The following is a 17,028-nucleotide window of genomic DNA, read 5'->3' on the forward strand; positions in this document are numbered from 1 at the left end:
TATGCCTCAGTTATGCAATCATAAAATCACAGAATCAAAGTCAGAAAAGACCTCCAAGATCATCTATTCCAATCTGCTACCTACCACCAATATTTCTTGACTAAATCACATCTGAACATTTCTTGAACAATTTCAAGGACAGTGACTTAACCACTTCCTTGTGCAGTCCATCCATTCCAGAGACAACCACTCCTTCTGAGAAGAATTTTTTTTTCTAATATCCAACCTGAACCTTTCGATTTCACCGCTGTGATACTCACAATAAAGCAGTTTATACATGAGCATTTTCATGAAGTTCAAGTTTAGTTAAGCATGAAAGAAAGCAAGGTTTGCTTTGAAGAAGTTTTCCAATTAGTAATACTGAAGACTATTAAACTCGTAGTTACTGAGTCACTTAATTGGAAGATCAGAACAAAAATTAAAGCAGAACAAAAATCAGATAGATGATAGAACCCCAATAAATTTCTAAAATTGTCCTTGGAAACAGAGAAGCAACCTCTTTGGGGTCATCAGGTAAGTCTCCTTGCTCTTAGAAGTAACTCTGACAGACCAATTATTCATAAAAATGGATCAACTGACAAATAAAAGTAATTTAAACTTTCTACATGAATCTAAAGCCTCATTTTTTGGACCGTTCTAAGCAGTCAAGTTACTGGCATGGCTGCACTCATGACAAATTCATACACATATATTCTGTGGTTAACACTGCCTTTTCCTTAAGTATTGTCATTTTTCTCCCCAGTGCTTATACATCTCTCTCCTCTCAGTAGAAGATCTTCCCCAGTGCTTATACATATCTTCTCTCTATAATCTAGTCAGATTACCTCTCAGCTATTTATATTGCTAATCTCATCAAGCCAGTCTTTTCTAGCTTCCTTCTGTAAACTGTTTCTCCATTGCTCAATCATCTTAAGTAGTTTCAAAGTTCAGCTTCTCCATTTTAAATTCATTTCTGAAAAATGTATTAGGTATTTTAGATAACGTCTTAGGTGTGCAGTATTCATAAACATAAGAATTACCTACTGGAATTGACTGATATACCTTACAATCACATTTGTGTGTTTTATGCTGCACACGATTTGGGTGGGATGGAGTTTATTTTCTTGTAACTGAAAACTAATGCACCAATATAGTAGCTAACGTTGAACAGTGCTTTTGCAGCTTCAAGGTCTTCTTGATTTTTCACTCTGCCCACACAGCAAGCAGTCCAAGGATAGGCTAGGCGGTATTCATGGTGGTTTTTCAGTTCCTGATGACTTCTTTAACATTACTAATCTTACAGGCTTCTCAAACAATCTGATATCCTGGATCCTAACAGCAAGACTTCCTTCTTTATATTTATTTCTAAGTACATCAACTATACTAAAAAGGTCATCTCCGGTGAAATACAAACAAGATTTTTTGATATTCAATTTGTGTTTTTTTTTGTGTTAGGTAGTATAGGTCAGAATACGACACTGAGAAAACAAAACAGTACGCACTCCTGGGCATACACTTCAAAGTCTATGAGACCTATGATTCAATGACCTCAGTAATTTGAGGTTTATTAGTGAGCTCTTTAGAGCTTCAGGAGAAAATACCTCCAGAAGCACAGGAGAAGCTTGGAGTCAGACAAAACAGCAGATTACCGTCAAATTAACTTAATTTGATAAATTCAATTTATACTGTATGTTTGAAATTGCGGAAGAGCTAATTTTGCTTTTAATAAAATCCATGCTAACATTCATAATTTAGTCAAAATTTAACTGTGTAAACAACAGGCAATTCAGTTTGCTCAGTCTCCGTAGAACAATCATTTTTCAGGACCAAGAAAAGAGGAAAACACTCATTTAGAAAGCCTTGAGGGAACAGGAATGGGGACACAAGCAGGTGCAGTGAAGGATGAAAGGACAAACAGCAGCCCAGCACATTTGCCAGAAAAGCATCACTTAGTGAAGACTGGATCAGCTAACAGCTACAAAATCATGAATCTGCACAGGATATTAAAAAACTAATAAAACACTAATATCATTGGTGAGGTATATCTATACATTGCTTCAGGTTTGCCTGTTTCTCTGTTGCACTCCACTTCCAAAAAGACTGCTCTTCTCCTGCTGTGGGGAATCTAAAGAGATGTTAACAAGCTGTAGGACAAATTGTCTTCTCTCTGGCTGAGAAATTTTGGTCTTAAAGATCAAATGACATCAGGAGCAGGTCTGATTTACAGACAAGCAAAAGTTTTTAAAGAAGAGTGATGAAACTTCATTAAAGGCTAGTTTAAACTATGTAAATTGTCTCAAGTTCAAAAGCTAGTATCAGAGATTTCCTTTTGAAAGAGAAGCATCACAAAATGAGAAATTAAAAAGGTACTATAAACAAAAAATCTTTTTGAAAAAGTTTCACAGCTCTGTATCACCATACACAGAAGTAGAACAAAAACAAAACATTACATTCAAGAGAAGCATTTGTAGCCGATAGCCAGATAACACTACACTATTCCTACTTTTCAATTCTTACATTTTTACGTCATTACTACATGTACAATAAGCAACAAACAGAATTAGCCATTGTTCACATACCTGAACAAAGGTTTCAGTCAGCTTCTCTTCATTAACCTCTAAAATGATATTTTTTATTTCTTCATAAGGCATACGTAGAGAACCCAAAAATATTGCTGAAATTCAGTAATAATTAGAATAAAAAAACAGATTCAAGAATGCAAATTTCAATTCTAGCAACTCAAAAACAATCACCGATTCAAGTTAAGATAACTCATAATGAAAGTTTCCTACATAAAACCAACATTACATGAAACATTATTTCTATTCAAATTATAATAAATCTTATTTCTCAGAAATGAAATCATGACAAGAGTTAACTGTTTAAGCAGCCTCAGTTGCTTCTAGGTGGTGACACTCATCTGCTAGAATTAAGTTCCAGTTTTATAAAAAGCAACATATTTTTATTTCTATTAGAAGAGATTTGTTCAGCCATTTGAAGATTTCAGTGTCCATTATGTTTATCAAGCTATAATAAATTCCCAGAATTAATAATTTGTAAAATATTCACATAATATTCTTTTTTAAAAATTCCTCATCAAAAGCAAGGAAACAAAACAACCTAAGTCCTTACAAAAGAGGCTATACGTATTGTACGCACTTCAAAGATGGATTTCTCAAAGTAATTTGATTCCAGCTGTTATAACATCTCAACAGAGTCCTGTTCTAAAAACACGAAAACATCCCTTATGAAAACAGTATGTTAATCTGTCTGTATTAAAGTGCTGTATAGTCCATCCAACTACTATGGTTGACTTTTATGCAACCATATTTTCAATTCCTAGTTTGAATTTTTATATCACTCATGTCATGGCAGATTTTCTGCTTAGGGAAGTTTATGAATAAAGATGGTAATAAACAATGCAGATATTTGATTTTACATATTTGATTTGCCACAAGCTTTTATCAAAAAGTGACATTTTACAATATTTGTTATTCAAATAAAATTGTACTGCTCTTAAAATTAAAAAAAAAAATCAAAATTAGTTAAAGAGATGCGGCTATTTCGTTATAACAGTATTATTTGCTCCTGATTTATCCTATTTGGCAATATCCTCTTTAGAAGTCCAGCTGCTACCATGCTCTTCCTGCACTGCTCTAACCAAAGAATTATCAGAGCTGTGAGCTGAGAGGCCATAACCTAAACCCTACCAATGCTGACTTTGCTAAATCAATGACTATAATTTAATTATACTTCCTGTCCAAAGGAATTATAGAAAGAATCAACCTTCTCAGTACAAAAACAATATAATTCATTAACATTTAAGTCTACAACATTTTTTGTTACATTTAGGCTTCCCAAAGTTGTAAAATGCATTTAAATCATACATGTTCAAAACTGTTCTGAGCTAAAAAGATAAAAATCGATTCACATTGTATATTTTAAGAAAAATTTTGTAGACATAAACAAAGAAAGAAGACTTAAGAATAGCCATGTAGACAAGATAATTACATATTCAGCTGAAACATCTGACATCACTTACATAAGTTTTGTGAAGTTTTTCCATCCAAAACTCTTAATACTTTGTTCTTTTTCTTTGACTGTTCTGTTTTCTTTTCTTCTTGTTTTTCTACTGCCTTTTTAGCTAGGGGAAAAAAAAAAAAGGTATTTATTAAATATTACAACTCTTAGAAGACTAATAGCAACTTAGCCAGAAAGCCATAATACTACATTTGTAAGAATCAGCTCAAGGAAAAGTGAATCCTTTGCCTCAATGGACTGTAAAATAAATAAAGAATCAAATAATATCAATTTATAAAATTAGAATTGAAATAAAAATTTTTATACAACAGCGCCATTTTTTTGTGTGTGCGCACTAACAAATTGTTGCTTATTTTAACCCACACATTCTGCTATCTCGAGCTTCAGTTTATTATAAACATCTTTAAAAATGCATCAAATAGGTATTACCTCAAAGCACTTGAGTGCCGTCTGTTGAAACATAAATACTATTTGAAGATCTTCATTCAAAACCAATAAGATAAAGTATTTGACATTTATCACACTATAAACCTGCAGAGGTAGGTTTTTACTAGCAATTTTCTTATCATTTTTAATGAGCAAAACAAAACACAAAAACACTAGCTTTGTATTCCATATTTAAAATCATACAGAAAGCAACATGGTAAGAAAGTAACTAAAAGGTACACTAGATTTTCTGCATAATTCAACATACTTCTGGGTTTATACCACTTGGATAATTAGTTGACCTTGGGCATTTTCATACCAGCATAAGCTAAACTAGTGCAAGACAGTTTCCTCATCTCCAGCTATCTCTAAACAGCCTAAGGCAGAAAAAGCTAAAGAGAAAAGACAACTCTACAACAATGCACTGCTTGCTCTTCATTGTCCCCTGCAATTATTCTGCGTGCACGTATGTCAACAGTTTTTTCATAAAACCATGACAACGTATGACCAACTTGATTTATATTTGAACAAGAAGAGAGCTACACAACAACTTTTTTTTCAATCTCATATGCAGACAATACTCAAAACTCCCACCACCACTGACCTGTTAACTATAACATGTTACAGTTCAAAACCCTTAAGTGACCCTCCATGAATTAACCAAATAATTATCACTACTTTTTCCCTTGGTTAAATAAGGGAAATAAAACTAGGTACTCAACAGCCATAAATAAAATAAAAATCAGTTAAGAAATGAGTTCTCCCGTGACAATGCAATAAACCTTATAAGCTATGTAAACAGAAACTACTGAAAAGCATGAAGTTGTTTGGTAAGACAGATAGGAGAAATGACTCAAGATAAGTGACCTACTCTTAGCTTTATCTGTTTAAGAATGAGACCTTCTGGATCTCCAAAAATAATGAAATCTTTAAGTAAACATGGTGAAGAACACATCATCACCACCAATCTGGTCACTATCTACTCTTGTCATGTCTTCAGTTCACAGCTGACAACAGATCTGTTCCTTAGTTAGACAAAAAAAATAATCAAAGCCAAAGCTCACGTTCAAAGAGTGTAATTCAATTCCTTTTCACAGATATTTACACAGGTGAACCTGCAGACTTCTCTGTAACTAATACACACACAATTGGGTGCACATACAGGCGTGGACTTCAATTTTGTCTCCAAGAAAGAAAATGATGGTTGCATACAAAAATCAACTCTCCCTTCAGATTGGAAGAAACAAGGTTATTGTTTTTCTTTTAAATTAACATTAACAATCAATCATAAAGGTAGCAAAACACCTACTAATGCACAGTTATTTCACACTAGTTTTGGTTGGTTTTATTTTATTATCTATCTGAAGCTGAGAGGAGAGAGAAAGGGAAAGAGAGCCAACATGATTAAGCAAAAGGAAGTAAAGTAATTTAAACATGGGCAGATGTCTCCTCGAAGACAAAAAAAATATAGATCTAAATTCATTTTATAGAAAATGCAATGTTTTTACATTCAGAATTCAGTTCTATTGTGTTATTAAAAACAAATTTGTTTATCAGCAATAGAGGGAAAAAGCTGATGCAACATGCTGAAAGGGGTTGTTTTCTGTTGCTTTTGTATTATGCAATCAACTCATGTGCACCTTAAATGGGTACGTTTGGTGATAACTTCAGCTGGGAACTAGTATAATCCCACAAAAAGGGCACTAGTTGTCTCATACTGATTTGAGACAGTCCTTATCAGTTTCAGATACTCATGTGGGGTCTAAAAAAAAAAAAAAAGACACTAAACAGTGTTATATAAATCCAAAATACTTTTACCATGACTAATGATAGCCATGGCAAAGAATGTACACAAAGATGTTGAAATACTTCAGAGACTTAATTAAAAAAAAAAAAACTTACCACTACTTCTTTTGTACCAAAAAAGCAAGCACACGTGGCTCCAAAATCATTGTTCTACACCTGTTCATTTACCTACTCAGTGTCATTACATGATGACAAATTTTTAGAAACAAAATTTTACTTAATGATTCTAGAGCTGTTAAATCACTGCTTCCACATTCAAGTTCTCAGTTTGTGTTAACCCCCTACTTTTATTATTTATTGCTTAGCTTAACAGAAAAAATCTTTATTCATGAATATGGTTAAGATCAAAATTAAAGGAGTAAATGGAATTAGTGTTTACCGTTTTATTCTCATGCTGTATCTTCTTAGTCTACATTTTTGCATTTACATTATTACTTTTTTAATAAAAAATAGCGTGCTGAAAAGAAGCATATACTAAAGAAAAGGGGGGGAGCAGAGATGGAGATGTGGAGATGTAGGTGATGTAAGTGAACTTTAGTCTGTCAGAACCTGAGCCTTAATTTTCTCTATTTTCTCTTAAATCTTTCCTCACAGTGAACAAAAGCCCATTTATTGTCATGGGAAATGAAAGACTAAGTTCATCTTATTTCCATCTGGTAGATGGCTTACCAGCTGCATTTACTGGTATTAGACAGCAAAGGTAAATACACAAAAGAAATTATTTCTTACTCTTTTTACCAGAAAAAGAGATGCAAAGCTAACAGGTGCAAGAATATGGTGAAAAATTTACTGCCAGAACAGTTTTTAAGGACTCTCTCTCTCTCTGTATACACACACACACACACACACACACACACACACACACACACACACACACACACACAAAGTGAAAGATATACATAGCTACATAAATAAAATATATAGAGAGATCTATAAAATACAGGAGTGTCTTGAACAACTAAAGTTATTAATTACACTGAGATATTAGCTCTGGGAAAAATAAAAGATCCCATGAGACAATGTGGAAGAAAATTGTAATAAAGAGCTAAGAACACCAAGTAGATGCGTATTCATTGAATACCCACTCATTTTTTGAAAGCCACAGAAAGATAAGTGAACTTTACTAGAACTTCTTTGAACTCGACTAAATTGATGACCTTGCAAAACTACTGATAAGTTTTTATTTTCAACATGTTACCAAAGATGTGCTATTTGCAGAGGTACTCAACAACAGAAATAAACTAGCCTAAAATAGTTCCATTGGGAGGGACCTTCAGGGTCCATCAAGTTCAAGCTTGATTGCTTCAGAGCTAAAAGCGAAAGCATATTATTATTAAGGGTATTATCCAAGCATCTTTTCAACTCTAGCAGGCATGGGGCACCAAACATTTCCCTAGGAAGCCTGTTCAGGTGTTTGACCACTCTCATGGGGAAGGCATTTTTCTTAAATGTTCTTTCTGAACTCTCTCTAACACAACTCTGTGCACTCCTGCACATCCTGTTTCCAGTTCCCAGGAAGAAGAGATTAGTACCTTCCTGCAAACTTCCTCAAGAAGTTGCAGAGACCCATGAAGCCTGCTCTGAGCCTCTATTCCTCCAAACTACAATCCCCCATCCTCAGCTCATCCTCATAGGACATGCCTTCCAATCCTTTAATTAATTTCGCTACCATCCTCTGGATCCTTTCAAGGACCTTAGCATCCATTTTATATTGTGAAATCCAGAACCGCACACAATATTCAAAGCGTTGTAAGTATGGTGGGATCATCTCTTTTGACCAGCTAGCTGTGCTGTGTTTAATGTAGTGCCCAATGCAGTTTGCCTTCCTGACTGTCAGGTCACACTGCTGGCTCTTGTTGAGCCTGCTGTCAACAAAAGTCAAAGATAAAGTCAAAGAAAGGTAAAGAGAACAGAAAGTTGTACATAATGTTGTTATCTCAAACTTGCACTTATTCTCTCCCCTGCTGATACACCAACAATAAATCCCTCAATTTTCTCACCACACAATTTCTTCAATCAAACTGAAGCGCAGCAAGTACCTGAAACCTGGTTAGCACAGCTGGCTCAGCCTGTGAACTTGCAACAACCACTTGTTTCAAGTTGAGTAGATAAAATATGACCAAGCTTTTCTCCCAGAAAACAGAAAGAACTCTGAAAAGTTTTTATGTGCTCAAGGAAACAAAACTAGATCATAAGTGCAAATGTGTCTAGAATGAGTGAAAACTTGGACAACCACAACAGCAAATCAGAAAACAACAGTGCAAATTTAAGAGAGCAGCCACCAAAGAGATAATCTTCTTCAATCCTGTAACTGATAGAACTTAAGAGTATTTCATGGCTCCCACATAAGAGACTCTGGGAGATGCCAGGGCCCTGCTTTTGTATAATGCTCAGCATAGCTGAAACCACAACTCTTCTATTGGACTGCATCACCTCTCCTGCAGAATGTGTTAAGTAGAATGTCACACATTTATACGCATAATTGCATTTACTGTAATTAAAGCAGCTTGGTATCCAAACATACTTGGTTCCAACATGGTCATTCAGACTGAAAACGTGACAAACCACAAACCACTTTCCTTTACATCCAGAGATGAATGCAGAAGCATTAACAGATGCTGGCCACACCCTTTTGTCAATCAAATCAGCAGCTGTGTGGTTTCATGTTTATTCCCAATGCCACCTGGCATTTTCCAGTTCACCTAAAATCACTCAGTTATCAATTCCTCAAGTGAAATTAATTAAGCACTCCTGCTGTCACTCTGTCCTTTCTGCAATCAGAATAATCAAATAGCTAATGCGGCATTAAAAAAGAAACAAAACAGTAAACAATTTTATTGCAAATAAAGCAAGCAATTGATCTCAAAGTAGTTCTTAGTTTGAGATCACGAGATTAAAAAACAGCAGGAGAAAAAACATGGAACATCTCTTGACATCTCATATAGTTTTTGCCTAATTAATGTAATCAAGCTGGAGGAAGTGACATCAACCTAACGTATTCTGCTCCAAGGAAGAAAAAAATTCCTGACTTAGTTTTATAAATAAGCTCTGTTAATAAACAGCAAGAGTACTGTATTCTTATTTACTCTTCCAGAGCAAGTGACTGCTATTGTATTTCTCCATCTCTTTTAAGGAATATATTTAATACTTTTGTTCTATTAACACTGCCCTAAAATGGTTGCAAATAGCCTAATTTTCAGCTGCCATTTGACAAACTGCATCAGTAACTCATGCAGTTAAGCTGCATAGTTAAAGCATACTTTAATAAACATTCTGTACTAGAGTTGCTTCCAGCTTTCTATCAGTACATGCCTGGAGGACTGAGCAAATAGCAACAATTAAGCAAACACAAATGGTCACAGAAATACATGCAAGTATTCATCCTGAGCATTAGAAATCAAACAGCAGGCAAACTGATTGAACTGAAAATATCCTCAGTGGGCTTACTTAACTGTGTCGTACCATGTGTTGTAGGAAGCCGAAATAAAAGCTAGCAGCCTTTTCCATTAACTCTTTTATCACATTCTCTCCATGGGTATTTTCATGGCACAAAGCCCCAGAATTGTCCACTCCATTTCTCCCTTTGCCACTGCCCATATTTCAACATCTACAACACAAAAGACGGCTTTTTCTAAGAGGAGACATTTAGCCTTGGTGCATGTTGCCAGTCACAAGATCAGCCAATGCATTTTAGCAGTAACATGGCAAGTTTTTACATGAGCCAGAGAAAACAGTTGTCCAAAAATCTAAAACACTGCCTACAATGACAGCTTTAATTTAGATACTCGCACGTCTCAGTTTGTTTCCCCTCCTCTTAGATATCAGGTCATCATCACTACAGAACACTGGACATGATATTAAAATCAAAGTAAAATGCTGAAGAACTATCACATTACATCAAGATTTTCATAAACTGAATTGCAGTTATTTAAAAACAAAAATATTTAAATACAAAGTTCAGCTATTGTTCCTCTTAACTAGGTTCATAAAAGGCATATCTTTCCCAATAAAGACATTGATACGAATTTCGCATCCCAAACGACTTTTAGAAATAATGAAGTTAAAATTCCAAAGATCCGAAAATCTTATTAAATAACCAAGTTAGATAATAGTGTTTAACTGCACTGAGTAAAGCTTTACAATAACTAGGTGGTTTTTTCCCCCCTCACTGTATTATTTGACTTATGAATTTCCTGACTATTTAAATGCTAGCAATCATAAGGTATTTGAAATATGCATTTGGAAACATCCCCCTTTAAAAAAATGTCTCTCTCTTATCAGGTTTTAAAACAAATTCATATGAAAAACTGTTTAACTTGTATATATTTAAATCTCTAACCCCAATATCTGCTTATCACTTTCAAGATTTTCTGTAGTCTGTAGTTTAAGCATAACATGGCATGACCTGGTTACAGTTCAACCCAACTAGTGAACTACAGGGCATTACCTTTCTATTGACTGAGTACTTGAGAAATATGAGAACTTTGATTTAATGATTCTAAGAAGAACTTCATCCTCCCACTAATTTCAAGTTGAAAAGGAAAAAAAATTACTATGCCTGAGAAAAAAATAGTTATCAATATTAATAAAACTGGTAATTAGGTGAAATTTGTTGCTGTATTAAACTGATTAATAGAAAAACCTTAAAAGGGATACTTTCACAGCTATCGGATCCAAAGACTGAATTCATAGGGGAAAGATTATATTAGAACCATAGAATAGTTCAGGTTGGAAAAAACCTTACAGATCATCAAGTCCAACTGCAATCTAACCCGTACTACCCTAACGCTAACAACCCTTCCGCCAAACCACATCCCTGAGCAGGGACATATTAAAAACAATTGGGGAAATATCTTCCTTAAGAAGAACTGAAATATTTGGAAGCTCTCAGTCACCCACTAAAATCAAAATACCAGACTTAACTGGCCTGAAGACAGTTTTCTACAGCTGCCTTCTAAAAGATCTGACCTGAAAGATTTCTTGGGAGTCCCAGTATTTCAAAGGGTACTCAAAACACTCACACACTCAGTAAACATACAAGCAATGACAATCTGCCTTCAAAAGGTAAAAGAAATTACTTCCACATAAAGGATTACTCTTAGGGGACCCAATGTCATCTGAAATCTGGAAAGAAAACTCTCTTAACTCCAGTGTGGAGCATTCCTTTATTCCTCATGGTATGTACAGGGTGACTTGACAAAACAAGCATGTGCTCTCAGATGACAAATTCTGCATTTAAACAGTTAAGACACACATACGTTGTGTATTGGCATACACACTCAGTCTTTTCCAAGAACTCCTTAATATACGCCAATATCCCTCTGGGCATGCACTGTTGCATCTGAGGTGGTCGTACAACCTCTTCCTTTCTCCCTATTTTTCCACCATCAGCTTCATCAGAGATTTTTTGCTGACCTCTAGCTGATTTTCCCCAATTTGGCAAACATCCACTGCTTGCTGGGCCATAATGAGCAATTTCCAAAACAACATATGAAATCTGAGAACACAGTCTTTGCACCTGGTGGATGCAAAGCTACAAGTAGGATACAAGTAGTCTACTATGACTCCAGTCCTTCTTGTGGAGCAGAATCACTGAGAAATACAAGACTGTTTGCACACCAAGCAAAACTGAATTGAATGTCTTAGTAGTAGCACTCATTGAATTCTTTTGCTAAACTTAATATATTGGTCCTTAAACTAATATACTGATCCCCATCACTAAGCCAGCCTACATCACCAACAAAACTAAGCCACTTACACTGTACCAGATTAAGATAGTCACGTTATTCTGAGCACCAGTCCCTCAATCTTACCAAGAGTCAGGTTTCACTATACTCCTGAGCATATTTGAATCATATACACAATCTGTATTTTATTCTAAATATAAAATATGCAATTTATGCTTTGCTTACCTTCATTTTAGCAACATAAGCAAAATGATTTATTAAAAAGCCAACATTTTAGCACAAATTATGGAAGCGTATTTAGTGCAAAAGCAAAAAACGTTAGAAAATCTCCAAACTCCCTCCTCAAGAACTACAGTCCAGAACATTCCAGATAATTTCATATCAATTTATAAAAATTAGCCAGTTCATCATGTTTATATTTTGCTTTTAGAGAGCCTAAGTCATAAGTTCCTTTTTCTCCCACCTCTCCACACTGGGAATGTAATTTTATTAGTTTGAAAAAACAAAACAAAACAAAACCAACCTATATTCTTACTTTAAAACACTTAATTCCTTCAGATTCTGTAAGTGTTGTATAATTTCATCTTTACATCTCCGAGGGATCATTGACAAGTAACTCAATAACTCAACAAAATTAACTTTTTATCTGTGTATGCATCTAGTATTTTAAATTTCTCAACGAATTTAGAATGTTAATAGCACGATTGCTCACTCAATGCTTTAGATAGATACATTTTTTAAAAAAGCTATCTTCAAAGAACCTTAACTCATTTAGGTAATGTATCTATCTTAGTCTATGTATACATAGCAGACATTTTTCCAATGAAAGTTATTCTATTCAAAGCACCTCCTCATGATATTACAGCTTCAATAGCTAAGAATCAGACACAACTTGTCCACACCTACTTTTGAGATTGCTTTTTAGGAGGTGGGTCAGCAAAAAAGACAACTGATTAGTTTTATTCATAAAATTGACAGATGTAGGGATAAAGTCTGGTTCTGATTGGCTGCCCTTTCAAAATATTTAAAAGGAATTGGTCCATGAACACCCAGCTTCATAGTAGAACTTCTGCTGAAGAACCAGTGTTACAGATTTCAGCTCATTGCTGGTGAATATGCTTGGCTCATGGTGGTGACTATTTTGAAAAACAGTGTTTTCTAGCTAAGAATTGGCTCTAACAAATATTGTTATTGTGCTCTTTGCAGCTGTTGCAGTTTCTGTGGTAATAAATAGGAGGCATTACTTCCGGAGCAACTTATGTACTTGCACAGGGAAAAATAAACCATACCTGAATAACGAACCATACCTGAAACCATAACTAAAAGATAGTTTTTCCTTAAATGAGTTGTTCATATTATCCTAACAACAGCATGGAAGTCTAGTACATAGTACATGCGTCAAATTACATATTTTTTTCCTATTATCTGACTTAATTTCCTATGTAAAAAAATGAAATCAAAATGAAAAAAAATCTTAAATAGTATCTTATTCTTTTTGCTATTTTGACATTAGAGTAGGCATTCTTTCAAGTCTATTTTTTTTTTTTTTTTTTTTACTGATTCATACAGAATACATTTCATTCCAGGAATACATATAGATTTTTATTTGAAAACAAACACTTTCAAGATTCTTTTTTTCAGTTCAACTTCTGAATTTTTTTCTTTGAACTCATAGCAAAAAAGTACTCTGTGAGAGCATTATAGATCAAGACTACTTCATGAATGTATTCATATTTCATGTTAATTAGTCCTTGTACACAATCCATTTCCCTGGTGTGCTTAGTACATGTGTCTTTGTCCTCAACTACTCATTAAACGTACTATAGTTCATTTGAGCACTGCATCATTGAGACTGAAATAGACATTTCAGAACACATAACCTGCCTTTCTTCCTCTGCTGTACTTTATAAAACCACTACAAACAGAAGCTTTATTTCCCTCAGAAAAACAAGACATATGGCAATATGTTCTACATACATACTAGCTGAGTCACCATACAGCAGACTGGAATTCCAAATGTCTTGAATATATGTTTGTCAGTAACACACACTTATCTGTATAGTATAACTAACTGTTCTCTAATGGGTACTCCCGAGATAATAAATGTAGGAAAACTACAAAACAAAACAACACAACATGCATTTCAGTGTTTCCTCCCTTTTCCCTTGACATTTTCTTCTTTATAGTCAAAATTGACTCTACTCCTCCATCACTCCTCAATACTTCCACTTTTACTTCCTGAGCACCGTGGTCTGACACATTAATACATAAGTTCTGAATGTCGTCACCCAAATATTAAGAGAGCAGAAATATTAAGATAGCACAACTAAAACAACACTGCTACTACATTATTAAAAATGAGATTTTTTTTTTTAGGTTCTTATTTCAGCTGATTTGGCTATTTCTACACAAATATTTGTCTTCCAAATTTCAAACACAAAAAACATTGCTGCACAAATACACCATAGCACCCACACCAAGTGCTTTTTGAAAAAAATCATTTCCAAAAATCAGATTTTCATGAAGAAAATACAGAGGGGAGATCATTAGTTTGTTATACATTTACAATTACCAAGTGATTTCCAAACATTACTGGATGTGTACCAATAAATAAGTGCCTAAAATTGTTCAAGCAGTATAGCTGTATTTTACACAGAAGGATTCAGATTAAAAAATTGTTATGCACCAGAAAAGAAAGCGGCCCTGCATAAATTCTACTGCTGAATCTTTAAGAAAACTACTAATTTCAACTTGTAGTAGCAGCTAAGCAGCAGTTCAGTTCTTCACTATTTTATTAAAACTCTTCAAAACCACCTTTTGTTCCACAAGTTCCACAATCAAAAGATGGCCTTATAGCAAGCACATGTGTACAAGACATCCTCTACAATCTGAATTCCATTTTACCTACAACATCAAATATGAAGGACTGAAGTTGGCAAGCATTTCCTCCTAATTGGAAACTTTCATTTGCCACGGCCACTTCATTGTGCTCCTCTCATTTTATTAGAAGAGGCATCCCTTCAACAAAAGTGGGTGCTCCTGAACAGCTACCATTTGCATAGTGACTTCTTCATTCTAAAGAATTTACATGTGTTAAAATATGAGTAATTTTTAGGAGACCTCATCTGTGATTTTTCTGAACAATACCCAGCTGCAGTACAACTACATGCATCATTCTTGTGCCAAGTTAAAAACCACGATTCTCTGCTTAAATATCAAATTTCATTGTTAAAATAAATACCTATTAGTTACTTTTTAGTACTTAATGCAAAACTGAACCTCCTATACATAGAACACTCAGGTTTGTTTGGTTTGCTTTTTTTTTTTTCTTTTTTCTTTCCTCTGCTCATGCTTTTTCGTCGTAATATTTTAAGAAAAGACTGATTATAATTATCTGGTACAAAGCGCTTAATGCAGTTTAAAGGCAGAAAAACTTATTTCATTGTTATTTACAGCCCATTTTTTTTTCCTTGAGAAACATATTCTTACATAATTACTATTAAAATCATTTAAGAATGAATCCCCTCCTCACAAATAAAAACACCCAAAAATTTTTATGTAAATCTATATCGAATAGTAACAATTGCAGATAGTTTACCTAAACAAAAGAAACTTCTTCTATTTCGTAATTTAACAATACTAATGGGATAAGACACTGAAAAGAAAAAAAAAAAGAATGGCAAAATACTATTGTGCTTTTACTTCTTCATAGTACTTGAATTTATTTTTGTTGGAAAATAAATACATTCAAAAATGAAAACAAATCAGGTTACTTCTATATGAAGCTCAGATATTAATCTGCTGACATAATCAAACAGTCTAACTACATTAAATTCCTGTTAGACACAGAAGCACTGGGTCACCTACACCACAAAGCATTATTTTCCTTCTCTTTGAATTCAGATTTCTGAAAATGTGAGGGTACGGAGAGGAATGAAAAAGACATGTCGAATTAACCCATAGACCAAGGGAGCCACCTGCAGTTTGGAATTCAGAAACAAATTCACTAGGTAGGAGTTAAATTCTTTTTTCTTTTTATTTCACCAAGAGAGTGCATATAGTTGACCTAGCACAACATACATGTTTAATACTGTTTTCTGTACTGAATTGAGACTAGCACTCTCACAAGTACAAATAGAGAACTGTGCTACAGGAATTTTGGACAAAACTTAACTTTTACAAGCTTTAAGTGAATTTGATCTGGATTTCTTAACATACAGAGGTCTCTATGAAGGTAATGCCTCCTATTTATCTCCATGGAAACTTCAATAGATAAAGAGCTCAATAACAATATCTGACTGTGCAAATTCTCATCTACGAAACGCTTTTTCAACAGTCACCACCATAAGCCATGGATTTTCACTAGCAATGAGCAAGAGCCTGCATTCTGAGTTCGCACAAATCTGTACCAGCAGTGGTGATTCACTGTTGCTGTCGCCACTGCTGAAATGCACTATCCACCATATCACAGTGCCCACAATCACTGTTTGGCCTCCATCAACTTTCAGCAAGTTAGCGAATGTCAGTGGGTGTCATTTTTTCCACGTGAAGGAATTCAATGACACCTTCACTTCATACACACTTCTATATCAGAAGCCATTTTGTCTAGACTGCCCCTCTGCTGCCACCTGTACCAGGAACAAAATTTAACATGATGTTGGTGGGAAGGTGAAACCTCTACCGCCATATTAACACCCACCTCTGATGTCACGGGCCATTAAAACAGGAGGCGTTACTTTTGGAGCAGCCTTTGTACTAATTTCACATTTATTATTTAGAATTTCTAATCCTTTTTTTCTTTCATTGAAAAATAATGTCAACAAATGCAAACAGTTATCCTTTAAGTTTAATGACATACAGACCTTATCTTTTAGTTTCTACTTAACTCTTTAGAAAATAATAGGTGAGAAGTGATTATTAAAAACTTTTTTTCCCTGCTAAGAATGAGCCATTACTCCAAGCTAAGAGGATACTGCTTTGCAATAGCTTTGTAACATTCAATCAAGAATACTGCACAGAAGTGAGATCAATCTTGAAACATTACATCACTTTGATAGAATGAAAACTTAAAATTTGCTTTTTTTTTTTT

General features: G+C 34.4%; 1 protein-coding gene across 3 annotated transcripts in view; it reads right to left on the bottom strand.

The window, feature by feature from the left end:
• Positions 1-17,028, bottom strand: part of DIAPH2 (diaphanous related formin 2) — a 153,720-nt gene that overhangs the window by 87,214 nt on the left and 49,478 nt on the right. For all 3 annotated transcript variants that reach the window (XM_019618162.2, XM_010715233.3, XM_019618161.2), the window contains 2 exons: positions 4,022-4,123; positions 2,559-2,653 (listed from right to left, as the gene is read on the bottom strand). In XM_019618162.2, the coding sequence (XP_019473707.1) occupies positions 2,559-2,653; positions 4,022-4,123 (197 nt within the window). The remainder of the gene's footprint in view (positions 1-2,558; positions 2,654-4,021; positions 4,124-17,028) is intronic.

This window comes from Meleagris gallopavo, chromosome 9 (assembly GCF_000146605.3).
Source record: "Meleagris gallopavo isolate NT-WF06-2002-E0010 breed Aviagen turkey brand Nicholas breeding stock chromosome 9, Turkey_5.1, whole genome shotgun sequence".
NCBI classification, from domain to species: Eukaryota; Metazoa; Chordata; class Aves; order Galliformes; family Phasianidae; genus Meleagris; species Meleagris gallopavo.